This window comes from Syngnathus acus, chromosome 24 (assembly GCF_901709675.1).
Source record: "Syngnathus acus chromosome 24, fSynAcu1.2, whole genome shotgun sequence".
Lineage (NCBI taxonomy): Eukaryota > Metazoa > Chordata > Actinopteri > Syngnathiformes > Syngnathidae > Syngnathus > Syngnathus acus.
Window position 1 is genome coordinate 2,433,633 of NC_051108.1, and position 26,968 is coordinate 2,460,600.

General features: G+C 44.4%; 1 protein-coding gene across 2 annotated transcripts in view; it reads right to left on the reverse strand.

Annotated features, from left to right (window-relative positions):
- Window positions 1–2,409: 2,409 nt before the first annotated feature.
- Window positions 2,410–26,968, reverse strand: part of LOC119117869 (glutamate receptor ionotropic, kainate 2-like) — a 40,566-nt gene continuing 16,007 nt past the window's right edge. For both annotated transcript variants that reach the window (XM_037244473.1, XM_037244472.1), the window contains exons 4-16: window positions 25,111–25,292; window positions 23,749–23,802; window positions 22,397–22,570; window positions 14,521–14,664; window positions 13,808–13,915; window positions 13,615–13,728; window positions 13,330–13,536; window positions 13,034–13,257; window positions 8,939–9,057; window positions 8,056–8,273; window positions 7,761–7,986; window positions 3,871–4,121; window positions 2,410–3,185 (exon numbers count right to left, since the gene is read on the reverse strand). In XM_037244473.1, the coding sequence (XP_037100368.1) occupies window positions 3,021–3,185; window positions 3,871–4,121; window positions 7,761–7,986; window positions 8,056–8,273; window positions 8,939–9,057; window positions 13,034–13,257; window positions 13,330–13,536; window positions 13,615–13,728; window positions 13,808–13,915; window positions 14,521–14,664; window positions 22,397–22,570; window positions 23,749–23,802; window positions 25,111–25,292 (2,186 nt within the window). In that variant the 3' untranslated portion in view covers window positions 2,410–3,020. The remainder of the gene's footprint in view (window positions 3,186–3,870; window positions 4,122–7,760; window positions 7,987–8,055; window positions 8,274–8,938; window positions 9,058–13,033; window positions 13,258–13,329; window positions 13,537–13,614; window positions 13,729–13,807; window positions 13,916–14,520; window positions 14,665–22,396; window positions 22,571–23,748; window positions 23,803–25,110; window positions 25,293–26,968) is intronic.

The window sequence follows — 26,968 nt, forward strand, 5'->3', positions numbered from 1 at the left end:
CACTTGATTAGGTACACCGCCATTTTCAGGTTCATTCGCGAAGTTTCACGAGTGAGTGACAGACAGCGTTGCTGCTATGCCAGCCGACACACGTTATGCCGACATTGATGTTTTAATTTTGTATTTGTTGGATTGTAGTTGATGGTGTTATTATACCGAATGTGTTTGTGTTTGAATAAAATGTAGAAAAAAAAAAATCCGTTATGCCGACATTTGTTATTTTGGGGGACACCAACTCATATAACAACGTAAAACACATACATATTGTCATATAAAGCAGTCAACCAAATGTCTGATTTTTATGTTTTAATTGGCGAATATAAAAACAAGGAATAAAACACCAGACAAGTTTCAACATAAATGTTTATTAAAATAATAATAATAGTACATTTCAAACCAGCACTCTAATGTGAAATTATTGGATAACAATATCCAGGCGTATATATGCATACACGTTATTTAAAAACTACTATATGTGTTATAAAATCAAGATTACCCAAAGAGAAGCATAATCTCCCCGTTTTTGCATAACGGCGCATTCCTTCATGCAATAAAGTTAGCCGCTAGCTTGGAGAAAACGTGCCTAAAAGAAGTGGTGTTTCAGTGAGTGGTTCTTTCTTTCCTTGGGAAATCGTAAATCGACATTCTGGTTTACATAGTTCACGCCAGGAGGGAGACGCAACACGTTCCTCTGACTGATCCGTTGATGCACGGTGGGAAGGAAGGCAGTTGATCCATTGACTCGTTCGCCAACGGGAAAGTCAGAATTCGTTCCCTCACTGATCCGTTCTCGCGATGAACTGGAAATTCAAATCACTCACTGACTCGTTCACGCACAAATCCGTTCAGTTGACGAACGGGAATTGCAATTCACGACTCGTTCATGAACAGGAAGTTAGGTCGTTTTCTTCTTCGTTTTGTTTTACGGCGAAGTGGCACCAGCTTCGATGCGCATTACCGACACCTACTGGTTGAAGTCATATGAACTGAGAAAAGGACGAATCACTTCACTCTCCTTCACTGAAAAGATTTTGACGTCAGTGCCTCCCCAGTCATGAACCGCCCGTCACTGGTTCCTATTATGACCCGCCAATAGCTCCCCCCCCCCATAAAGCACCTCTAGAGAGTTGGCAAGGTCATGGCAAGTGTGCATGCTTGTTGTGTCTAGGTGAGTGTGTGTGTGTGTATTTTGCACTGCATAGTTTTCCATCTTATCCTACTCCTCATTCCTAAACTGCACGATGACCTTTGTTGTGCCGCCTGCAGGCTGTATGCTTTAACCTTTGCGGCAGCGGCATTGGGAAAACAAGGCAAATCCTCAATGTGCTGCGTTTGTGCAACATGCAGTCAGTGACGTGCGGTGCGGTGAGGTTCCTGACTGGGGAGGCACTAGCTTGAAAACCTAGTTTGAAACCCTGACCCTCACTTTAAACCCTAGAAAGAAAGTAGAGGGGGAGACACACGCACACACACACACGTAAACATGCAGATGGCTGCCTCTCCATCAAAGCGCCACCATGGTTTGCAGGACCATTCCATCCACTGTTGCACTTGAATTATTCATCCCTCGTTAAAATGCACTACGGGTAATGACAGGCAAGAGTGTGTTTTGGGGGGGCTTATTCTTTCCCAGGCTAAAACGCAGAGGTCATTATGAGTCATTTGTAGTCAATTTGCTGTGATCAAGTGCGCTCCCGAGGAAGACAAAAACAGCCCATTTTGTGTGGCTGCATTCAGAGAACCCACGTATGAGCACATCAAACGATACATCCCTTCTTGTCCATTTGGTTGGCCAGTAAGAGGAGAGAGAAAATGACTCGGATGACGGAAAAAAAAAAAAGAAAGGCCTGATGGAGCTGAGATGAGCAACCCGCAAGGACTCGAAGGAGAGGAAAGTTTGACGGCAGCCTGGAGGTCAAAAAAAGAAATGCGAAACAAATACGCATTTCTTTCTCACTACCCGAATTGAAGAAGACGGCATCCGTGGCTTGTATTGCGAGCAGCACTTAGGAAAAGCAGGAAGAGGACTTAATATGATGGAAACAAGTGTGACAGACATAACGATCGTCTAACGCCCGCTGTGACCTTCCGTGTCACCGTGGAGGGCGGCCATTACTATGCTGCCGGCGGCTCAAAAAAAACAAAACAATAATTAGAAACCAGAGAATTAGTTTTAAAAAGCAGCACCTTTGTGACTTCAAGCATAGCTTTATTACATAGCCATAATTTCTCCAGACACGCAAACACACAAAGAATGAAAAGAGTGAAAGCGGAAATGCGGCATAAGTAAGCGGGATGGAAAAACTACAGAGTAGTGCGTGGTCTTCGTTTGGGTCCGCTGTCCGCTACATGTCGAGTCCTCGGAAGGGGGGCTACCATGATACAAAGTCCTATAAAATGATCTTGTACAAAAACAAACATTATTATTATTTTCTTTTTTTTTGGTAGAAATCCTGCGTTAAAACAACAGCTTAGACGTTAGAAGCGAATTACATTGAGGCTTTTGAACCAAAAGCTTTGGCACGAGGAAAAAGACGGTACGATGAGTCAGCAAAGATGAATCCGAAATATACACACCAGTTCATAGTAAAAGTGTTTGGTGATGTCTACTCATCATCTTCTTGATATGATATTTTTTTTATTCTCCAAATAATCCTAAAGAAACTAACGGGGAAGGGGCATATGGGGCTCACACAGAGGTTGGACGTCAACAAAAAAACTACATCCTGTGTCACTGTGTGTGTGTGTGTGTTTGTGTGAGATAATGTGTAAGAGAGTGACTGAGTGTGTGTGTGTGAGTCCACTTTGAGCATATACAGTCCTTTTCACGTCCGGTCCGGTCCAGCTGCCTTCACAAAGTGACCATCGCAGTGAGGTGACACTTCCCACTCAGCTAGCTTGATTTCCACAGGAAACATCTCTCTACATAACAAATCAATGGGGTCCCCTCCAAAAAAATTAAAAGACCGCCAATGAGGTCAGCCATGATGTCACCCAGCTCCAGTTTTGTTGTTGTCTTTTCACGCCATGGTTTCCTTTCCGGGGAGTCTCCTGTCGTTGAAGGTGTGCATGTTGATGACTTCCTCCGTCTTCACGATGACGGGCGGCTGCGGCTTCTGCTTGAGACGACGCTGGCACTTGAGAGACACTCGCAGCTCGTCCATCATGGCGCTGCAGAAGGATCTCTGCGCGGAAAAACCAATGCTTAGATGTCAAAGTTTTAAGTCGCAATAACAATGTTCACCACTAGATGGCTTCAACACCAACAAATCCGCCATCTTAAAGGCTAAAACTAGATGCCACAGGTTATTTGATGACAAGAAATCCTTTCTATAAAAACGTTATGTCTGCTCGACCGGCCCTGCCAAGCCGTTAAACGCCTTCAAAATCGCTTTTAGATGATGCCCAATCCAATTTGGATGTAGGAGTGTGACACGGAGGCGGCTTGGACAACAGGTAATTTTTCTTTCACTTATACACACAATTTGACTGCTGCATGAATGACATTTCACGGAAGAGGGTGATTATAGAAGAAGAAAAGCCAGTGGAAGGAAGAGAGGAAAGAAGAGGCGGATTTAAAAAAATAAAAAGAAAGAAGGCATTGGTTTCATGTGACAGGTAGAGCGAAGAGAGCAGGTGGGAGGGAGGCAAGTAAATGAACAAGCACCTCGCCGGCGTGGTCGCGGTGGCATTTGAAATGATTCAAACACTGCGAGCCACTATCTTGATTAATGATGGCCGAGATGTGTGCGAGAACGTACGCGAAAACACAAACTAATCAGCAGCTGCGGGAAAAACAAATGCGTCAAAATCCCGCAATGCCAACATTGAGAAAAGAAAAAAAATCAAAGCTGCAATATGACAAGCTACCTTCTCCAGCTGGGCGTTCTGCTTGGACTTGTACAGGACCTCCCCCACGGCCACAAAAACCGACAGCACCAGCCCGGCGGCTAGCACGATGAAGATCCCGCCGATGTTCTGCACCCCTAAGGCGCTGGCCTCTTTGCTCTCTTCCTCGGGGCAGCCGTTCCCTCGCCACCATTTCTCTTTCATCATGTGCAGCTTGCCCTCTTCCTGCAGCTGCAGAATAGCAATGGTGATCTTGTCCCTGTACGGAGAGCCTGCGGGAGGGGAGACGCCCGTGATGTCATCTATACAAAGTCAATCGACTTCACATCATTGACTACTTTCCTAAAACTTGTGAAGAGTGATGGAGTGAGCCCATTTAAGGCCGTCTCGTTGCATATGGTCGCGCACAAGGGGGTCCCCCTTTTAGCTCCCACTAATCCTCATCATCACACAGTGACTCCATGCAACCTCTGCATTCCCATTAAGGCACAGGAAGTCGGCGAGAAAATATCCAAGGCGCCGCTGTTTGCACACACGCGCTAAACAGGGGCCCAGCTGGGTGGAATATTACACGGCGGTGGGATTATATGTGTATATTCCAAGTGGGGGTTTGTTATTTGTGCTCGGTTGAATGGCGTGATGTGTGTGTGTGGGGGGGAGCAGGGTGACGGTATTAGCGACACAGTCGGAGCTACTGGGGTGATGAAAAGAGGAGTTATTGTCGCAGAGGAGCAGAGCCTCCTTGCCGCCACTTGCACTAAATAATGACACACACACACACACACACATCCCAGAGTGAGATTAATGCTCAGGGTAAGCTTGTTTCATTCATTTCTAAACGGTGTGAAAAGCGTGTTACATCTGTTTCTATTCCTGACTTATAAATCCAAATAAAAAAGGGATAATTCATGTAATCAGTTTATGAAACACAGGCAGGCTCATTTACATTTAGACGTATCGGAAAAGAATCAGCAACGCGCATGGTTGAAGGAGAAAATACCTGAAGCACGATTAAAAAAAAAAAAAAAAAAGAAGTGAATTAATCATTTGGTGGTGATGTGTGTTCGGAATGTTTGCAAAAGCATTCTTGCTGTGCTTAACAGTCTCCCATCTGTTGTGGGCTCGCCACTGCAGGATGGGCTCTTTTTTTATTTTGCACTTTATTCTCAGTGTCATCCATCATTTTCTGTTATCATCCATCATCCTTTCATCTCTCAGACTCCATTTATTTGGACGCACAAAGGGCATCGGCAGACAATTACGCAGACGTTTTTTTTTTTTTTAGGCCTACGCCAGTATTTGGACGCTGACTTGAGGTTTTCAAATCTTTACCTTTGTTTTGTAAAATAATACAACTCAACTTTATTTATGTTTCATAAAAGCTGCAGCAAGGGGCTCTTTGTTGACAGACAAAAATAGGGTTAGGGTTTCAAACTAGGGTTAGGGTTTTAAGGCCATCAATTCTTCTTCAAGCATTTGCTTCATTTGAAGATGGGAAATCTCCCAACTGTCGCAGACTCCTGATTGTTGCCCCTCCCCTTCCCTCTTTCCTCGCCACAAACCTCTCCATCATATTTCAAATGATAAATGATGGCCTAACAAAGGAGGCCTCGGATAAATGCTAATAGGATGAGTCCTCAGAGACAAGGATAGAGAGCCGCAGCCGCCGCAAATGGAAAAGCGCGACGCTTGACGCTACGTGCATTCATAACTACCTTACAGATGTTGAAAGGCGCCAGGCATCCATCACTCCCACGCAGCCGACTTGCTACGCGTTAGCTTTGAGTCGATAGCGCTGCTTTTGGGGATGGGACTTGGGAGGAGGGGGCATCAACAAGCAACGACAACATGGCACAAAATTGCTTATACTGTTCTGCAATCATCAGAAAGTTTTTTTTTTTATAGTGGGATAAGGCAATAGTAAATCAGGGGCGGAGCTAAGTGGTGCCCAAGGGGGGGTCAAGGCCACCCTTGAACACGCTCTGGCTACTCCCACATATAGATGATTTTGCTGTCATTTTCACATGCTTGCAGTATTCTTAGAGCTTCACCCCATAATATTGATTTAAAATCCACTTCCCTACTTTTCATTCAACTCGATTCAAATCTAAACGAACGAACCGTGCCGAGCGGGAAACAAAACTGGACTTCGATCCAAACATATTAAACAGACAAGGACGTTCAAAGTCGAGGGAAAAAAAAAAAATTCTTTTCTTTTCTTTTGGGGAGCAGCTGCATTTAGTGATTAAAAGCCACATTTTTTTGATCACAGAGGAAACATTTGAGCGAGGGTAATCAGCTTTATTCGGAACCAGTAAGTCACGAACACTCTCAACGTGAGCGCCGAATGAATTAGTGGCTAGTAATAACTCCTGCAGCAGACGTCCTAATCAGTCGTTTTTATGCATTCATCAGTGTAGCACTTATCGGGGAAATGAAGGATTTGAAATATAGCCGGTTATGTTTGATACGCCGCCGCCGTGTGGTGGAAAAAAACCAACGGCGGAAGGCCTGATGTTCATCTCAAGGACGTCGGTGTAAAGCGTTCGCCGCGGCGGGGCGATACATCACCGCGCCGCCTCGGCTTTGTTACAATCACGGCATCTCTGCAGATCTATAACCGCGCCGCGCTCATCGGCACGAGGCAGCTCCAGATGTGGACGGCCGGAATTAATCATCCGTATTTTGATGGCCTTCATATCGCCCGTGATGAATGTGGCCATTACCCCCCCCTCCCATTGGCCTCGTGGCGACCACTTTAACCTTTACTGCGACCAGGACAGAAATCAGCCACGGCTTTCCACTCCGGCACCCTTGGGATACATTTAGCCACCCGCCGGCTGCTTTGCATACAACACAACACGACGTGACAAAAAGATGAGTGTCGCATAAAAAGTTGAGATACTTTGAGAGTGTCTCATTTTTTGTGACAGGCGCAAACGTAGATTAGAGCGAGCGCTCGGATTGGCGTCTGATTGTTTGCCGGCAAAGTGTTTTGTTGAGACGCTTTAACGCTCAGCTACAATTTACGCAACGTCGAGCGAGACGTGAGCGGGGGGGTGGGGGTCTGCAGTAAATTCACTTTGGAGCTGCTTTCCACAATTCTTCCCCTCACAGTCGTCGCTCTTTGTGACATGAGAAATAAGCTAAATCGCACCATTAGGGGATCTTCGCCAACATTAAGCTTTTGCTTCTCTGTCATTGAGGAAATATGGAAAGACGTAAGTCAACCTTTTGAAGGCTCTCCATTTTCTCGGTAAATATTTAGAATTTCACATTTGACTACAGATGGACAAATCATATTGTTGTTCAAACCATCATCCTACAAAATTGTTTCAATTCACTGTTAATTTAATGAGAGTTAATTAGTCGCCACCTGTACAGATACCAAGTATCGATACCAGTAGTACTTTTGATGCATAAAATAAAAAAATAAAAAATAAAATATATAATAAAAAATATATATAATAAAAGGGCTTTTGATGCATAAAATTAAAAAAATAAAAACGAATGAAATATATAATAAAAAAATTATATAATAAAATATAATGAAATAATAAAAAAACAACGACAGCTAATTTAAAAGAAATAGCCATATAGCCATATTTCTATTTTACTATCCCCAAAAGATGGATGAAGTGGCTCGGGAAAGGCAGGTCTGACCCCCCCACCGGCTAAGCGGAAAAAATTAAATGGATTAAGAATCCATCCCGGAATGTTTTGAATTGCTCTGTATTGACGCCGATGTTGTTTTGAGCAAAATAACGCTGCCTGGAGTCACTTTAGCCTTTTTCATAATGTCATGTTCTATCGACAGGAACAAGTTGAGACGGAATCAATAGCGCCAAATATGATGCAGATCAATTCCACGTAATCGTATGGAATTATTTTTTGAGCCAAGCGCTCCTTACCCATGGGCGTCCCCACACCGTAAGCTTTGGAGTCGATGAGGCCGCCGATCTGCGTGAGGTTGCAGTTACGCTGGGTGACAAACTCGATGGTGGTGGACTCCATGAGGAAGGCGTACTCGGAGGTGAGGGCGCGCAGGATGCCCTCCTCCACGTTTTTCACCATCACCGACTGCCTCCTGCTGTTCATGAACTCCCACATTTTATCGTAGGTGGAGATCTTTGTCTTCTGCGCGTGACCGACAGAGAGGAAAATCAATCTGGGTACAGAAGAGCAATTTTTTTTTTTCTTTTCTACCTTGAAAAATGTCATGGTGGCGCCATCTTCCACAACGCCGTAGAGGATCTTGGTTTGCTTGGCGAGGTCGTCGGCGGAGTCGATGGGCGACTCCATCCTCTCCACGGTGAGGAAGGCGGCCAGGTTGGCCGTGTAGGAGGAAATGATGATGAGGGTGAAGAACCACCAGATGCCTCCCACGATTCGCGTCGACAATGCCTTGGGCATGAGCTCGGAGCCTGAGGTGAGGGAGGCGGCGGGAGTTAAGTTGCCCCAAATATATCCCCCCCCCCCTCCACCCACTCATCCGCTATTCACATAACGACACGCAAGATAACGCCGCTCGCTCGGAAAACAGTCAAGAACTCTCTTGAGATTTTTTTTTCTCGCTTTTGTTTTGTTTTTCCACCCTTCATTCTATTCAGCCGATACGCCTGAGATGAAATCACTTGGAAAGAAAAAATGAAAATGCTCTCGGAAAGATAATTGTTGGATCCCCCCCCCTCTCTCGCTAACTGACACAAGTGGGTGCTTTGAATAATGCAAAGTGGGGAGGGGAGGGGGATAAAAATAGCACAATTCCTGCAGACAGGTCGTTTCCATGCGTTGGATGCATTCGGCAGCAGAGTGTGGAGAAGTGACGGGCTGTTTGGGCCAGAGAGTCATGTACCCAAGGTAACCTCACGTCCTGACTCCACACCCCACTGGTCTCTAGGCGCTGATGGGCCGAGCACAGACAGAGAGAGGACTATCACAGTGGTATATATATATATATATTTTTTTTTTTTGGTGGGACACACCAGATGTCTTTTTCTCTGTCGCCGCTGGCTTAGATGCAAGAAAAAAAGAGCCCAACCCTAAGAGACAGTGGGATATCGAGAGCTCCACAGGCTGAGGTAACTACCTTGCTGCATGAGAGCCCCAACTCCAAACCAGAAACTATTGAGCAGCGTAAAATTGTTTTCCACCACATCCGAATCGGGGTTGCACGGGTGCGGGTTGTACCACTCGTAGGGGCTAAACCTGCAAAAAGGACAGAAAAAAACGTGTCAGTAAAATTGCTGTAGTCAAATTAGAGATAAATCAGATTAATAAGAAAATAAAGTCTTATTTTTACAAGGAAAAAGTCGGCGCTTTATGAGGATTAAGTCGTTATTTTTAACGAGACAAAGTCCAAACGTTATGAGAATAAAGTCGGAAATTAACGAGAGCTCAGGTGGGGGGGGGGGGGGGGGGGGAAATAGAAGACATGTTACAAGCGCGTAAAAGACGGAGAGTAGATAAACATAGTTAAGGATATAATTAAGTAACACCTTTGAGTTGAAAGAACTTTACGTGGCACTTTGAATGGCGTCGACAAATAAACATTTGTAGAAATACTCAAACACAAATATTTTTTTTCTTTACACATTCTGTTGAAATCCAGACTTTTTCCCGATAACTTTTGTCTTATAAAAACACATCATCATTCATAGCAGGAGTTCTAAAAGTTTATTCCTGTAATAAAAAACTCTTGTAAAATACCTTTCCATAATGACTTTTCCCTCATAAAATTACAACCCTAATCTAGTTACGTTGCAGTGCAATAAATAAAGTGCTCGAGTGTGTGTGTGTGCGTGACACGCATCCAGCGCCGTGGGGTCAGAACTTGCGCCGAGACCAAATCATTCAGGCTTTCACCGACATCAACTTATTGGCATTCTCAAATGGCTTCACTTTATAGTGAGAACGGATCAATAATGTGGAATAACACTGTCACTGGTGATAATGTCCGAGTGCGTGATGATCTTAGGAGCTCATTTGGATTCCCTGACTCAGGAGCTGTTGTCTTCTGGACAGCAAGTGCGCTGGCTATTACTCACACACCCGGACACACACACACAGATTCTAAATTTGAGCTCAGCCTTCTGCAGGGCTGCTTTGGCTGAGTGTCGGTGTCTCGGGGTCAGCCGTAGACGTCTCCTATTAATTAGTTTCGGTAAAAGTGGCGTGGCATTAGTGGGAGGTGAATGGGTGAGGGTTAATCATCAAGGAGCTGGTAGAGTTTGTGCTCAAGTGCTTGATACATGGCTTACGCAAGGTTGAGGAGCCCTTCAGGCAAAGTGCAGCACTATATGTGTGTGTGTGTATGCATATATACGTATAAAATATGACATATATAAAGTATAATATATATAATTATTATTACTTTTATTATATAGATGATTATTGTTAATTTTATATTATTACTTTTATTATGTATATTATTCTTAGAATTATTTTTATGATATATTTTTATCTGGGACTTTTGGTGTGAAGGAACTATGGGGAATGAATGTCATTTAAGATTCAAGATTCAAGATTCAAGAGTTTTTATTCGCCATGTTTGAGCGTGCCAAACAAGGAATTTGACTTCGGTAAAACACACCCTCTGTTCAACATATAGGTGACTAACAACACTCAGGACATGAGCACTGTCAAACAGAAAAGTAGTGCTTTGCCGCTATGCTGCGACATCTCTAAATGACACATTTCGTCACTGACTTCTGCTACCTACAGGAAGCAAGCAGAACAACACCATTGGCACAGGACAGTTCCGCCTTGACAAGATTGCTTTTCAGTCCCACAATTTCCTTCACGTTCCCCTTGAAAAGCATCTTTTCGGAAACGGCCGCCTCTGCACGCTATCATTCTTCCTGTCAACGCCATCCCAGCTGCTGATTTGTTTGAATGTCAATGAGCTCCGTCTACTTGGAGGCGCAGCTAAGTGAAATGACCTCGTGGCCATATATGTACATTTGTCCTGTGCTAGAATCAGCTAAATGAAATGCAAAGTCAGATCTTTAGGGGATGCTATGTAGCTGTAAATATAACGCACATCTGCAGCCTGCGGCTTTGTGAACGCGTGAATACGAAGGTGGTGGGTGTCAATGTGCGCAACACGCTCTTGATTGGATTGGCTCGGTCGACGCCCGCATGTTTATTCGCCGAGTGTCGGGCTCCTCTGTGTGACCTTTGCCTGAAGCCGCTCTATATTCCCGCAGGCTGTGTTCGCTAGGAAGAAGCGCACGAGGAACACGCGGACATTAGGTCACCTCCACGCAGCGAGCGCATGTCAAATTGCGCGCAGAATGCTAAAAGGATTCTCTCGGTGGCGGCCGCCTCCTCGCTCGCTCGCTGGCGCTTCCACAATAGCACAACGGGACTACTTTTTAACTGTTCCCCGGATTCAATTACCTCGGATGGCTTTATAGATCTGTTGACTCGCACTCAGGCCAAGTGAGGACTTAATGTTCAGGGTGTTAAATCGCCACTCAGTGGACTTGAAAGACGCACTAGTTGCAACTAAAGATGCCATTTAAATCATCCGCTCTCTTGGGCGGGATGACATTTTCTACCTTGAAAGGGACTTGTGATGTGAGAAAATATCATTTGTTGCTGTTAATAAAGAGAGAAATACGTTCAAGCGCAGACAGCTCTGGAAGGATCCGTTGGGAGAAGTGTGTTTGTCTCTCGCTTCAGATGGGATAACGCATTCAGGCAAGAAAAAAAGGGAGGGGAGGGGGGTGCGCGTGTGTGTGTTTGTGTGTGTGGGAAGTGCTTCAAAGATTTGAATCCCCAGCAGGAGACAGAAGTGTTCTGTGTTTTATTGTGCAAGACCACAATTTCATGAACTCCAAACAGTTTATTTGCAAAGACCGGAGGAGGACTGAGGCCGCACGGAAAAAGGCAATGTTGTGAGGATAAATGATGTTAGGAAAAAAAGTCGTACGTTTACGCCACCAAAAAAAAAAAGTCGTAATGTTACAAGAGTATTTGGACGATGAGAAAATATTTGTTATGTTACCGGAGGGGGAAAAAATATTCATAATATTATTGTTGTATTAGAGTAAAATGATATACCTGAGTAAAGTAAAAAAAAAAAAAGTGCAACGCAAAAATAATGGCACAAGAAAAAAGTCCTCACTTGAGGATGATAAAAGGAAAGATAAGACTTAAAAAAAAAAAAAAATAATAATAATAATAGTCAAACTGTCCTATTTTATTTATTTCTATTCATTTTATTCTTATCTTTCTTTTGGTAAAATTCAGACTTTTTATCTCCTAACATTCCGTCGTTATTATTTCTGCAGCATTTTTCTCCCCAAATCACACCTTTCTTCTTCTTTTTTTTTTTTCTTTTCCCCCCCGCTCTCAGTAAAGCCCAAAGCGCTTTCCTGGCAATGGCTTAAAGAAAAGTTTTGTTTCTTTAGTGGGGTTGGGATCCAAATATGAAAGAACAGAACGTCACCTTCCATTTTAAAAACATTGTAGCAACTCCATTTGATATTTTCTCCCGCTGTGGTTTGCAATTAAAATCATGATGCATACACAATTAGATCAAAGCAATTTCATAAGATGAATATCAATAGAATCGCATGCTCGTCACTTACCCGGCTACCGTTGCTAAATACGCGCTCAAATCTGCATATTCTGAACTAACTTGGGTGACAGTTGCTGTTTTCCCCTCTGCTGTGATCATTTTGCCGGTAACATTTGGCCAAATGTGCGTTAAAACCTGGGGTGGGGGCGGGGCTTAACACACATTTCTCTGTGTGTTTTCGCAGGGATAACTTTGTACAATGTCAGCAATTTATTTAGCTCTTTCCCAAGCGCTGATGAAGTACTTTCTCCTTGTTTTCAACCATTTACTGCCACGAGATCAGAGTCATCAGTTATTCGTCTTGATTTTTACCTTCAAAGCGTCTCCGTTCAAACTGTGCTTACGCCGCAAGTTGGAAAATGTTTTTAGCCTAAAGTGCTTATTTGTTTGTGTGACTGTGAGATTACATAAAATACATAATTATTACAAATATTGTGGAGTGGTAGAAAGGAGGACAAAACCATAAAAGCTAGTTTTGAACACCACCACCTACAGGGCTGGAGTGGAACTGCATTAGTCTTATATATATATTTTTTTTATTTGTTGCCTAATGCCGCTAACAGTGACATGAAGTGAGGGGGAAACGTGTCATGTTACCTGGCTATGACAAACAGCACGCAACTGACACCCAAGCAAGCCAGCAGAATATACATCCAGATATCAGGTGAGAGCGGGTTTAGGAAGGAGAAGACCCCCGGGTTGGTGCCGTTGGGCTTGCGGTACAGGATACTTATCCCCAGCGTCATGAAGGGCTTAGAGAAGTCGATGACCTTCTCCCGCACGTAGGTGATGGCCAGGGGAGCGACCGCCAAGTCCACCTTCTGCAGAAAGGGCAAAGCGGATGAGGCCGGAGTAGACAAAACCATGCCGAGTTGACGAAACAGCAGACTCACGTGGTCCATGAGCTCGCGCACCATGCCGTTCCACTGGCCCGTGCTCTCATCCAGGGCGCCGTACTTGCCGTCTTCGACCAGCCGGACTTCGTATTGGAAGCCCAAGATTCCCGACAGCTCCCTTAGCAGGTCGATGCAATACCCTTCAAAGCGGTCGTTCCCGTACAGAGGTTTGTCCGACTTCTTAAACATGACGTATGGCTCTTCCTGTCCAGGGCGGGGTGAAAGTGCAGAAAAGGTCATTTTGTATGGCTCTCACTTTTATTTATAGCCGATTTGCTCTACCAGTATGGTGGATACGCGCAGAGATTTGTTAGCCAGCGAGTCGGTGATGTTGGACGTCTTGCTTTTGTGAGTCTCGGACATATTCAAACCGCTCGGAGGATCCCACGTGCCGATCTGTGGAGACAGTCACGAGTCCTGGAACCTTTCTGCCGCCCGTCGTATAATTCGAGCCAGTTAAACGGCAATGACGCACCTTTTCCAGGCCTTCCTCCTTCAGGCTGATAACGTCCAGGTCGAAATCCGTCCTCAGTCCGTTGGTCTTGTTGAAGAGAACGCGGCCGGTCAGGCCATCCCAGTGAGCCTATAAACATAATGTTGATAATGATAATGAAAATCCTCAGCCCGGGAGCGCGGCCGCTCCATCAAGCCCAAGCGGCGTCTTTGCCCACAATATCAATCTAACCTCTAACCACCTCATTTTATTTCCGAATCATGCACGGCGCCGAGCTCCCTCCTCTCGCTGTCTGCCGCAGTAATTTAGCGCTAGACGACCGAGCTGCTAAAAGGGAGACAACAGTGACGAGTTCATCATGCGTTCGTGCTTCAACTTGCACTTTGAAGCAACAGAGAGGATTTGATCGTGGAGAGGGGCGGGGGCGAGTCTGCCGGTATTACCGACGGCACATTGATGATCGTGAAAATTACCTGCAATGATACCGACCCTGGAATGAAAGAGCCGCAAGAACAAAGCAAGCAATCTGCTGACCCGAGCGAGAACGAAGACGCTTTGATGTACGCGCCGAAGAAAGAAAAGGGTATAATGGAGATGTTTAAGATGAATTCACGGGTTGTTCTCGGCAGAAAATGAGTCGAAAAATTAGCCATTCCGCGCACTAGCCCGGCGCTCATCAAAGTAACACGGCTCAGTGGCCGCCGGGGTCAAAGGTGGACGCCGCGCTACGCTACCTCTTTGATGAGGCCGATGAAGCGCCCTCCGAAGCGCCACGGCTTGTGGCGATTGCACTGCAGGGAGCTGACGGTGATCTGCGGCGACTGCTGGACCGCCACCGCCACCACGTGCACGGCGTCGTACATCAGGGCCGCGTCCGTCTGTCGGGAAGGACAACCATGTCACAAGTGAGGCTATGTTGCGTACATTCCGAAAGGGGAAATAACACTGATTATTGATCGTCATCCTCCAACTACCGTATCCATTCACAAAAAGCAAAACAAATTGACAATGACCCCCCCACTACTCTCGTATTTCAATAAATATATACTCTCACATCTTCCGTTATTGGCTTTTCCAACAAAGGCGTGCAACAGGGCTTCTAACCCGACATAATCGCCCTCATTGATTCCGCACATCTCTTACGGGAATGGGAGAAAGCATTCAAAAATAGCAAATGATACGATTGGAGCACTTTCAGGACACTCGGTTAAGTACGCTCAATACTGTGCAAGAGCGACACAATTCGTCATAATTGAATTGAAAGACCCTTAAAAAATGATTTTCCTTTTCTATCAAGGCACGATTTGATTGACAGAGTTCCGCCTAAGCCACACAAGTTCTGAAAGATGTGGCTCATTAAAGTCAACGCCTCAGAGGGACAAAAGGCAGCAATGTGTTCATCAGTCTGGGACTTTACTGCTCCCTGGTGTCTCTTCGTCCATTGTTAATTATTTAAATCAGTCCTGCTCGTCGCCCACGTGTTTTAAACGTGCGCGTCCGTCGTTTCAGCGACCTCCTCCCCCTCGCCGCCCGCACTTCACGGTCTTTGAAGAAGAGCAATTCCTCAACGCATTGGTTCGTGATGGGAACAAGGGCTTGGTGGCATCAAGTGAAAGAGGGACGGGATCAAGGGAGCAAACGTGAAATGATGGCTTACATCTCTGGCAGATTGCCTCCCATTTCAAAACAATCCAAGTGTGATCTGGATATTTGTTTCAGCGCCAAGCGCCGCTGCGGAGTGCTCTTTTGAGTGCTTTAAGTGAAACCAATCTCCAACCAATGGGGACACTCGGGGCAAGGGGGGGTCATACGGGATGGCAGTCTCTCGTGTCGGCTCACGTACGGAATCAGACAATCGGCAAACATTAACACGTTTCTTCATTTGTAATAAATAATAATAAAATAAATAAATAAATAAATAACAATAAATACAAGTCAATAAATAAATAGAAAGCAATAATCATAAAACAACAACAGTGGTTGGTAGCGTATCAAATTTTCTACACAAAAAAAAAAGCACATATGTGAGAATCAAAACAAATCGTCACCAAATAAGAGGTGCGAACGCCGCATGCACACACACACATCTACTCGGCGACAAAAGTCTCTGGAGACACGCTTCATTTACCCAAGGTGCATCCCGGCTTCCTCATTTGGAACAGGAGGAGCGAAAACGCCGCTGTGTGAACATTTACACAAATCTATTCCTTCCTGCTCTCTCAGTATTCACGCCATCCATCCACCCACCTGTGCATAATTCCATAATTCTTCTGATAATGTCGCACTCTGAAAAATGACATCCCTCTTTCTCATTTCACCTCTACACACACACAAATGTGCAACCTCACTAGCAGGTCCAGTGATGAACGGCAAGTGCATCTGCAGTGGTTTCTACATATCATATACATCTGGTTAGCCTTAATGAGATGAAGCCTGACCTGTTATTCGCCATGCATCAGTGCTCTGCAGCTGCCATCCACATAGCAGCAGCAACACACACATGGAAGACACACACACACGCACACACAAACGGCAAGCATCAGCGTCACAGTCTGCCACCGCGAAGGAAGCTGGCTGTTTCCTCGCTTCACAGACGGCCCCGTGGGACCTGATGATTTACTAGACGAGTGGGCTAATTATTCATTTCATTAGCAAGTTCATATGCATGTGCGTCGCTCCACGGAACGCTGGATGCAGGCATTTAATTCACAAATGCCGCTGTGGCTTTTTCAAATGTATGACTTACAAGCGGTGTTTGTCAAGACGGGTTTTCTGTGGCAAAAAGTGCAATGATGAATGCAAGACAGTGTTAAGCTAGGATGTGGTGTTTACATGCTGAGAGATGTCTGCGCACAATCACAATTTGGCAAGAATACCGACTCCCGCGGTGGAGCTAATCAGACTCCTGCACATGTTCGACTCCTTAGCAAATCGAATGAGTGAATTAACAGGTGATTAAAATGCTCAAAATATAATACATTCTTACTTATTATTTAGCATATGTTATGCTATGTGTTGCTCAAATTCAAAATACGGCAAGTACACTGGCTTGTTTTCCACTTTATCAAACAAAAAAGTCTGCAGTTGTCTTAACATAATAAAATAAGAAAAAATAAGCTAACTACGTACTACCCGGTACAGTTTGTAGTTGTGTTCACATTACTCCAAACATCCAGCCTCATGGTTTGTTGTTTTTTCGTTGGCCGGCTTCCATTATCGATGTAGCCATTCAGCCGTTGAATGTCGTACTGTGTGTGACTCACATATGCCCATAAAAGTGAGTTGCTGCATTTGCAAGCGTTGCAAAGCAGTGAAAGAATGCGTGGGAATAAAAGCTGAAATGTGAGAAAAACAAGTGATTTATAAGCCATATTGGGGCTCTTTCAGCTTTCGAAGCGGGCACTTGTCAGATGATTTAGGTAAGTAATGCAGCATCATGCAGTTCCATCTTGACTTCTCTCCTCTTTCCGGTCTTCTTTTTATCTATCATCCTTCTCATTACGTGAACAAAGGGCCATTGTCATTATCGCCACTGACATTTTGTTGTTTTTCGTTTTCAACATTTTGCATTCAAAGCAGCGTGGCAGCCTTTTTAGTTATTTATGCGGGTTGTTGTGGGGTTTTTTTTTGTCACAGGAAAATAAAACTTTTGCCACGGAGGAGCCGTGGGTAATATATCTAGCGATGGCGCCGAATTTATGTGAGAGCGCATTCACGGTTCCACTCGAGATGTAAGCACACTTGAAAGTGTTTAAAGCAGCGCGGAATCCTGCGGAGTTCTCCGTCTAAGGAGAGGCTCATGTGGGGATAGAAGGAAGAAAATATGATTATTTTGTCGACAGGCAATACATACATACACAAGTTGCCTCCTGACATTTCCACTTTACAGGCATTTTTCTTTTATTGATTCCCGCGTAGCTTTTCAATACTTCCCTGTAACTTTCCCCGCCGGCCAAAACAAACTTTTCTAATTTGAACTCGTCGTTAAAGTCGATCTTTCAAGTGACAGCTGGCTGTCCACTTTTGGCCAATTAGAAGCACGCCAGCGCTTATCAAAACACGGTTTGACACGAGGACCTTTTTTTTTTTATGTCAGCTCGCCTGCGGGCCGTTTTAGCTCGAAGGCTACAGAGACGAGTGGCTAGCCTTGAAAAGAAGCCAATTTGGATATTTATGTTTCCCCGCAAGTTACATGTGAGAAATTCTTAGTGGCAAAAAAGTCAGAATACATTGAAGCCATAATGGAAATTTGTCATTATTGAATATCTTAACAGCTAGTTAGCGTTACCTAATTGTGCTTTCAATTAAACATTTCAAAATAAAACCCCAAAGGCCAAAAATATTGACAGCTGGTTTTTTTTTTGGCTTGTTATCTCATCCTTCCTTATTCTTCTCTGTGCGATAATGCTCCATATTCTGCGCAGCGTGACGTGGGTGCTTGTTTTTATGAGGAGATGGATGGGAGGGCTGGCTCCACCGGTGATGATGGCTTGTCACGACCGCCGCCACTCCCCCTCCTCCTCCCAAGGCCAGGCAATATTCCTGAGCATGAGTGTGACCGTGACACACATGCCCCCCCGTCTCAACTCACGCGCCACAGAAAATCACAAACCTATATCTTGTGCATACACAAACAAAAAAAACTGTTGTTGACTGATATGGATTTTCGATTTTGAGATTTTGTTAGTCTTCTGAGCAGATAAGGGAAATTATTTGTCATAAAATGAATAACTAATAGTGCATTCCAAGCCAGCGCAACCGTCGAAACGATTCAATATGATTCCGTTATTGCGGCTTTCTGATGCCGACTATTATATAAGACACCAGGACACCGGGCAATTTTCCTTAGACTGCGTCTTCCTGCCTCTTCTCCCCCACAAAAAGGCTTCTTTTGGCCGATGGAGCGTCGGCGCTAATGATGTTGATGCTGCGCCAAGCCCAGCTGGTGGTGCCCGGCACAGGGCATCGAGTGTCTGCTCTCCACAGTCGTCGTCTTTAAAAAGCTTCTCGCTCTCCTCGGGAATAAAATCCCCAGGCAATTTTAACCTCGCCAAATTGAAGCAACATTATTTTCTGTATTGCTGCAAATGAAACCAAAAAGTTGACTCGGGTGACACTTTGTGTATTGCCGAATAAGGCTCACCGTGGAATGTTTGCTGACTTGCTGACAGGGCGCAATATATGATAAGCTTACACGCCGACTGATAACAGTGCTGAGCTGTCAGTCAAGCCCCGCTTCTTAATGTCTGGCGAAATGATATTAGGTGTGGATGCTTCACGCAAGCACACCCAGTGCTGTGTAAAACTTAATTTAGGCTGCAAAGCTTTGAACAAATAACATAAATCCACCACCCCTCAAATGCTGAATCTAATATCTAGTAAATCCGATTTGTGCATCGATTTATTTCAGGCAGAATTGCAGAATATGTCTTCCGCTGACCAGGGGGGTAGGACCAGAAGGGACTAAGCACCTGCAGATAACCGTAATTTGCTTGAAATGTGCGAATGGGCGCTCGGTGTAGTGCCACCATAAAATGGAATCCGACTTTCGAGCGAAAGCAAAACGAGTGTGATTCGTATCCAGATGAGCCAAGAGTCTGCGAATAAATTATTTTGCTAGCAGGAATGCAAATGATGGCCATGCCAAGTCTTTAACAAATAATAATGATGGGGAGAAAAAAATCTCCCTGCTAAGTGCGCATAAATCGACATGCATCTCGAGCATGAAAGAATTGAGTGCCCAATAAAAAAGGGAGGGTGGGGGGGGAACGTATGTTGCAGACTTGGTGCAATGGGACATCACAAGTGCATGCATCATTTCCCGAGGATCCCTTGAAAGCAGGAAGCAATTTGTTTCCTATGGAGGCACACGCAATGACCAAGGGAGGCAGATGCATGACGACATGGAATCGTGTTTACGCAAATCTGCTTGGCTGTAAACGGCGCCATTTCCTCGCAAGCCAGAAGTGAAACAAGCACATTTAGCATGTCGAGAAGCTAGTTGACAGTTTACACGTCGACAGTTCCAGACCTGCTTACGCTACAGTTGGAAAAATGTGTGTGTGTGTGTGTGTGTGTATATATATAATATATAATAAAAAATATATAAATATAATAAAAATATATAAATATAATACATATAATGTATACATAAATTAATAATTATAAATAAATATGATAAAAGTGCATATTTATATCAAAAATAGGAAAAATAAGGACAATGACACCACGCACGCTCACATTGCCGTTTCCACTCTAATTTAGCGAGCACGTTAAGCATCGGCACGATCCATCTACCATGGTTCTAGTTTAACAGCGTCCCATAGGAAGCAAGCCCCATCATGTCATATTTATTATTCAAATAACTGATCTCAATTAATGAGCCAGTCATTATAACGAGCTATTACACCAGAATTTCCTATTGTGCAGATGACACCGGAGAACGCCGAGCCCGATGGGTAATTATAGCTCAATGAAACCGACATAAGTGCAATGATGCAGATGAAGAAAATGGTTGGGCTTTAATCCTTGGCGAGGCACACATCTGGGAATCTGCTTTTTTTTTTTCTCCGCTCGCCTTCAATTAAATCCGAGTATAGTCTGAGCTGAGTGAAGGGGGATTTAGAAATGGAAAAAAGAATCCGAATCTTATTAGCTAAAGGCAACAATTATAGGCGAGCGAGAAAATAATTATCAGAATGGATCCGTCCATACGTCCATTCGCAGCTTGTGGGTCTTTAATGGAGTTTAATTCACGTTTGAGTGGCTTCTCCCTCGGGGGATGCTTGGGAAAAAAGAAAAATCCAGAAATGAAGCGGACTAATCAGTATCTCAGGTCCAAAGAGACTTTGCTTGTTCATGGCTGCAGGGGCAAAGAAGGGCTTCTCATTATGCAGCCTTCTCTGACACAACACTCGGCCTCACCCAAGGCGCAGAGTGTCACTGAGATTATACACCTCTCTGCATTCATGTCAGCCAAACGGTGGGAGAGGAAAAAAATAAAATAAAAAGCAAAACACACAACACGTGTCTTTTAATGCTAGCGATGCCCCCCCCCCCCATTAACAACTCCCCTCTCCTCGCAGTCAATCAATCCTGGAAAACCACAAGGTGACACTGACACTGGTTGCCATGGCAACCATCGCTATACAACTGTTGCCTGCCTCTTGGAGCCAGCCTTGAATACGAACAAGGCACGAGGGAAAGGAAATAAAAGGCTTGTGGGGGGCGGGGGGGGGCAGGAGAGACAAGGGTGAAAGGTCACGCAGCAGCTCCCTCCCCCCCAGCTTTTAATTGAACGATACCCTCCGAGCTGGCTTCAGGGTACATTTGATAAATAATAATACAAAGTCTTCAAATGAGGAACTAAAAAATTAAAAATGTGATTATTACATGTCGTGCCCCCCCGCCCCACCTCAGCAGGCCCCATTTATTATACCATTAAAAGTAGCTTTTTATATTCACCCTCTTATCTCTGTTGTCACTCATTATAAAGGGTCGAACACTCTAAAGAATAAAATACGTGAGCGGAGAGCGGCGGGATTTATAAATAGTCGGCACTAATGAAATAGTCTATCGAGAGCCTCTGGACTTATGATTATTTAAAAGAGCCCCACCGAGCCCAATGTCTTCAGAGATATGCCAATATGGGGCAGAGAAGCTGACAAATGATTCAAGCAAATGCTAATTTAGCGGCTCAACGTTCTCCACTTTCAGTATTGGCATTTAATTCAGGGAGAATTATGAAATATTCATGACGGATATGCATCCTCTGCCTATGGATTAGCACGAACGTGCAAGTTGATTAACATTGTAAAAAAAAAAAAAAAGTGAATGTGAGTTAAAAAAAAAAAAAGAAAAAAAAAAAGGATTATTTTTGTCATTTCGTGAACCACTTTGACCCGGCAACAATCAAGCGCCTGCAGCTTTAATGTTTGTTTACGACCTAAAATAACAACAGTGGAATAGGAGTCGTCGTGGTGAGATCAGACGTTTGACCTTTTCGGTTCCTCGAGGTTCCGTCTTCAATGGCTGTGATCTTAAATATGCCAAGATGAAGGGCAGACCCGCTGAAAGCCGCACGCGCTTTGAAGGCTGGCCGACTAAATCGACTGTTTCCAACAACAAACGCCAAAAGAAGGACCTTGATTGTTCCCGACGAGCTCCGTATCCTCTTTTTCACTTTCAAACCACCTTATCCCACGCGGACTTGGATAGCATCCCAAAAAAACAAGGCCGTAATTTACATCCGATGCGGCTAAAGCCCATCCAACTCTCTCTCTCTGTTCCCGCGTGAACATTGACAGATTGTCATATTTTGGCCTGGCTCCCAGAGGAGGGATGAGAGAAGCAGGAGGGCAGATAAATGCCTATTACCATTCACACCGGCTCATTACTGAGCATTTAAAACCCAGCGGCACCGACACAAAGCTCGACTGCTGAGAACCGTCAGGCAGCGTAAACACCGTAAACCGCAGAAGATCAAATTTTATGAATATGTGTGAAAATATGCAGAGGCCGTGAGGTTATCAGCTGGATTGGAGCTCATCTGATAAAAATAAAAAGTAAAAAAAATAAAACAATAAATACAAATTAAAAATTTGGGCCTACCGTCATGAATCCATCCAGTAGGCCCGAGTCCGGTTTGGGCGGAGCTTGTAGCCGCTCCATGGACCACTTTTCGATAATGGATGACACCTGAGAGTTTTCAGTGTTGAGGATGCGAAAGCCGGTCATGTTCACGCCGCTGAAACGGTACGGCTCCATATCCAGGGCAAAAAGGTCCTGGAAGGGCAAAAGTTTCATGATGGAAAATCGGAGCGCTTAACAGCAAAAAGTAAAGAACACGAAAAGTACAGCTGAAGGTTTTCCCATTATCATGTTAGCTCTTGCTGAGGCAGTAGCTTTTTTTTTTTTCCCCACCATTCTTTCAAGGTTACAGGTAGGCGTTTGGTGCCTTGCCATTTATCACACACACGTAGAAGGACGACTCAAATGTCCCGCATTCTGGCATTCCAAGCGCTATTGACAGAGCGTCCGGAAACGGAGCGCCGGTGTCACAGTTTGCTGCCTGAACCTGAACGCAGCACGCAATTTTGGCTAGCCACCAACAAACAGCAGCACCGGCCTCCAATCTGACACAATGATGAGAAAGTCACCTGACAAGCTGCAATATACTGTACACAAAATATAGACAAAAGTATTGGGACGCAACCATAAAAAAAAATTGGTCACACTGAATCATACGTCCCAAAACCTTTGGCCGTATCCTTTGGCGCCGCGCTCTAATCACCAATCATCTCCTGATGAGGTTGGCCGTGCTCTGTCACATGTCATTTCCAGGTCGGTCTTGTTCAACCCCCGTCTTTTAGCAGCCAGGTAACAAGAGTGTCACATGTTTATTAGGGCCATAATGGACCTAATAGCTGACAGTACCATCTTGTCAGGGCGATTAGCCCGGTTTCCAAGACCTCTTCCCCTCGCTCGAGTTCAGCCAAGATGTGCCTTGTTTCATCCACGGCTACCTTTGTAGAAGCTTGATCAAACAACGACGCTGTCAGAAGCGAACTAAAATATTTTCCAAACCGCTTTTTTTTTTTTCTTTCCTCCTCTTGAGATTCCGGGATGGCGAATTTGAGTGCAAAAGGTTGGAGGGGGATTGAGGAAAAAAAATCAATTGAAGTTGAATGTGCTGGAAAATTCAAAAGGGTGTATTTATAGTTAGCTGCCTGCGTTGGGAAAGTTCAACCTTGTCAATCACAACAAAGTCAGGTGATAGTTTAAATAATGGGGAGTTGTTTTTGAACTGGCGCTCGGATGAGTTATTCTCAGAAACCAAAGACGCACGCAGCAGGTAAGCAGATGGAAATTGGACAAGCAATTCTACTAATGGAACAGAACAAAAATAACAACAACACGTCATTTAATCACGGCTATATAAAAGAAAATGTCAGTTGACTCACCAAGGTGGTAAAAATATAATGATAGTACTCCGTCATCATCCCCATGGCCAGAGCCTACAGATCAGAAAGATTTTTTATTCAATCTGCAATTACACGCCAAATCCAACCCCCCCAAAAAACTTGGGGATGGATTACTTCAGAATACCATCACGTCTCTTTAGTCAAATAATGCACTTTTGTATTACTAACTAAATCTGACATTCAGAAGGATGGAATGAAAAACAGATTAGAATGAGAGAAGGCATATGATCTTTAAAATTATCATTTTGTTTACTTACAGCCGCAGCTCCTTTCTCATTGCCAATTTTTTAAACTGACATTTTCGGTGAGTTCATAAACAAGTCTGACTTTTTTGTTTTTACATTTCATCAATCATATTTGTTTTGGACACAGTGTCAGAAATTAAGGTGGCAGTCGTGGTGCATTTTAGTGCCTCAAGGCGCCATCTTAAGTACCCCACAGGTTTAATTACTAGGACTGGTTCCTTTTTAAGATTCGAAAAGTTGATGATAAATTCATTACAAATTGCTTAGTAATCATTTCAACTATGTGTTGGCTCGTCATCGCTTTTTAATAAACAACGTCTGTTCATTAATCGCCTTCAGCGTCTGTCAACTTGTCCATAGAAATATGACGTCAATTATTGTTTACTAGCGAACATTACAATTCACAACTGTTGGGGGAGCCCCGGAGCAAAAAATGTTCCTAACCGCTGCTTTAATTCTTCGATAAATAATCATTCTTGTTGTTTCCAGTCGAGACGCCGCTGTAAAGGCAATTCAGTCGACAATATGCTGCCGGGACGAGGTCCATTCATTAAGAAGCCCCGCGGTTCTCATAAAGAATGTGCCCCTATTAAACGAATTTAGCATGCATGTGAGTGAGATTAGATATTCTAATTAAAACCCTCTATTGTGCCATGAAGACGGGCGGCTTCGTTGCTAAGATCTCATATTTCATAAAGCGATTACACATGCACGGGGCCGAGACTCCATCTGAATCATTTGCATCAGATTTTTTTTTTTTTAAAAGAGTCATAACAGGAACTTTTGGTCAGGACTTTATAAAAATGAAAAACTGAGCGGCAACATCGGTTACAAATCGTCTTCTCCCTTTGTTGACGATTTGTTTTGGCTGCCGATCGGTAATAATATGTCATAAAATAATAAAGTGCCTCCGCAGTTATAGTTTAAAGCTCATTTCCCCAGGAAGAGTTTTTTTTACAAAAGAAAACATGATGACAACTGCCCCCCCCCCCCTCTTCCATTATGTAAATTTCACATTTAATTGGATTCAAAAATCAGCTGGATAAAATGTCCGCTTCTTCCCTCTGGCTGCTGAATCCTAATGAAGCACTCGTACCTGTTTTAATATCCAGGCAGCCATCTCGTGGCCGCAATCGAAGATGACGTGGAATTCTTTTGCTTTCTTCATCTCTTTGAGAAGAGGCTTGGCGTCCTTGGTCTCCGTGGGCAGCTGTCGGATCTTCAAACGTATGTTGTATCGTGACGGCGCCTTGATCAGCTCCTGCAGTCGAATGAGTCCTGGACAAAGGAGACGCAACAATGCCGGAGCGTTGAAAAAGACGCCATTGTGTGCGCATTGTTTGATATGCCGCCATTTTGAAGCGATAGCGAAGAATCGTAATATACTCCTCGCTCGATTGCGCGATTCCTTAATCCACACTATTGATCCTCCTCCTCATACTTGAAGAGCAAAAACACCAGTATGGGCCTATCAAGAAAATTCCACACAGAGTCAGAAAAGAAAATTGCAAGTTTGATTAGTCGGGTCGTGTTTGTCTAGCTGGCACCTTTGTCATCCTCACCTTTTCCAGTCCGGACCACACGCTCGGGTCGAAAGCTTTCTGAGATGAGATGACAATGAGTTTCCCCCCGGTGAGAAGAACTCCAGAGTTCAGTGATGAAAGCGCTCGGACTGATGGGAGAGATGATTACTTGTCATGGTTATAAAAATGGATGGAGGGCCCAGGGTATTTTGAGAAGTGGCGAGAGATAGGATTTTCTTCTTTTTCTTTTTTTTTTTCTTTATAGAACCACTTTAAGATAGCTGAGCCTATTTCTTATGTTGAAATGAACTGCTGTGTGAGCACTTTAATGGGGTCCCCGGGAGTGAGTCTGGATTTCTGGATGGGGGTGTGAAATAGCAACATGGATGTCTTGTCGTAAAAAATAAAACCATGGTGGCGAAGCTCCCGAAAGCTCTCCGAGGGGAATCCACGACTCTTGCGTCATCGTCCGAGATGCGGGCCGGTTGCCTTCCATTCCGTTTTTCTGGATTACCTGGACCCGGATGGTCGAGACAAAAGTCTGCTGTATTGTTCATACTGTCACTCTGGGAGGTGTTAAGCTTAAAAAAAATAAAAAAGTCTGTCAAGGGAGCTGAACGTTTGCGAAACACTGTCAGTGTAGATATTTGTGGGTTGGAGCTAATGCCTTCAGACATTCCCCCTGGATCTTCTAACGGCTGTGTGTGAATATTTTATCCCCTCCGATAGTCTTTCCCGCCAGCCGTCAGATAGGCTCCAAATCACTAGCTAAAGGCTCTGAAGCATGAAGTTGTGTGATTTGTGAGCCCGGGGCCAGGTGGAGGTGGTGGTGGCGATGGAAAAAGGGGAGGGGCGGGGCAACACAGCTGTCACACTTTTCAAAGCGTCAGGTGTATTCAACGCAGGGCCTAAATCCTCCTTTAGAGGGAGTCTCCGAGCGGGACGGCAAAATGTCACCTTTCACACTGTGGCGATTTGCTGGACAACATGCTGAGCTCCCGGGTAGAGTGTGTGCGGAGGTCAAGAGGACGGCGCAGATGAATGCGGCCATATCATCCCAGGTTAACGCGCAAAGGGCTAGCATGCTGCGATATGACATACAAGCAGCAGGAGTTAGCTTATGTCATCCAACAATACAATTGTGTATTCAAATACTTCCTGGTTGGCGACCAAGATTTTTTTTTTTAAAAGTCTTAGCAAGTTCAATGTTTTGGAATGGAGAGAAGAGATGGAAGGAATGGTTCCATCCCCAAATAGCAAGGACAGAAAATAGGCCTTCTTGCACGACAGCCCATCATTTAGGAAATTGCTTTTTTTTTCTTTTTTTTTTTGTGGTGCAGTTCTGCAGAGAAACACTGATCAAAAGCGTACGTGCCGCCACGGCAGGAGGATCTGGAGCAGCCCTCGTTAGACGACCGACCGCTGTCAACG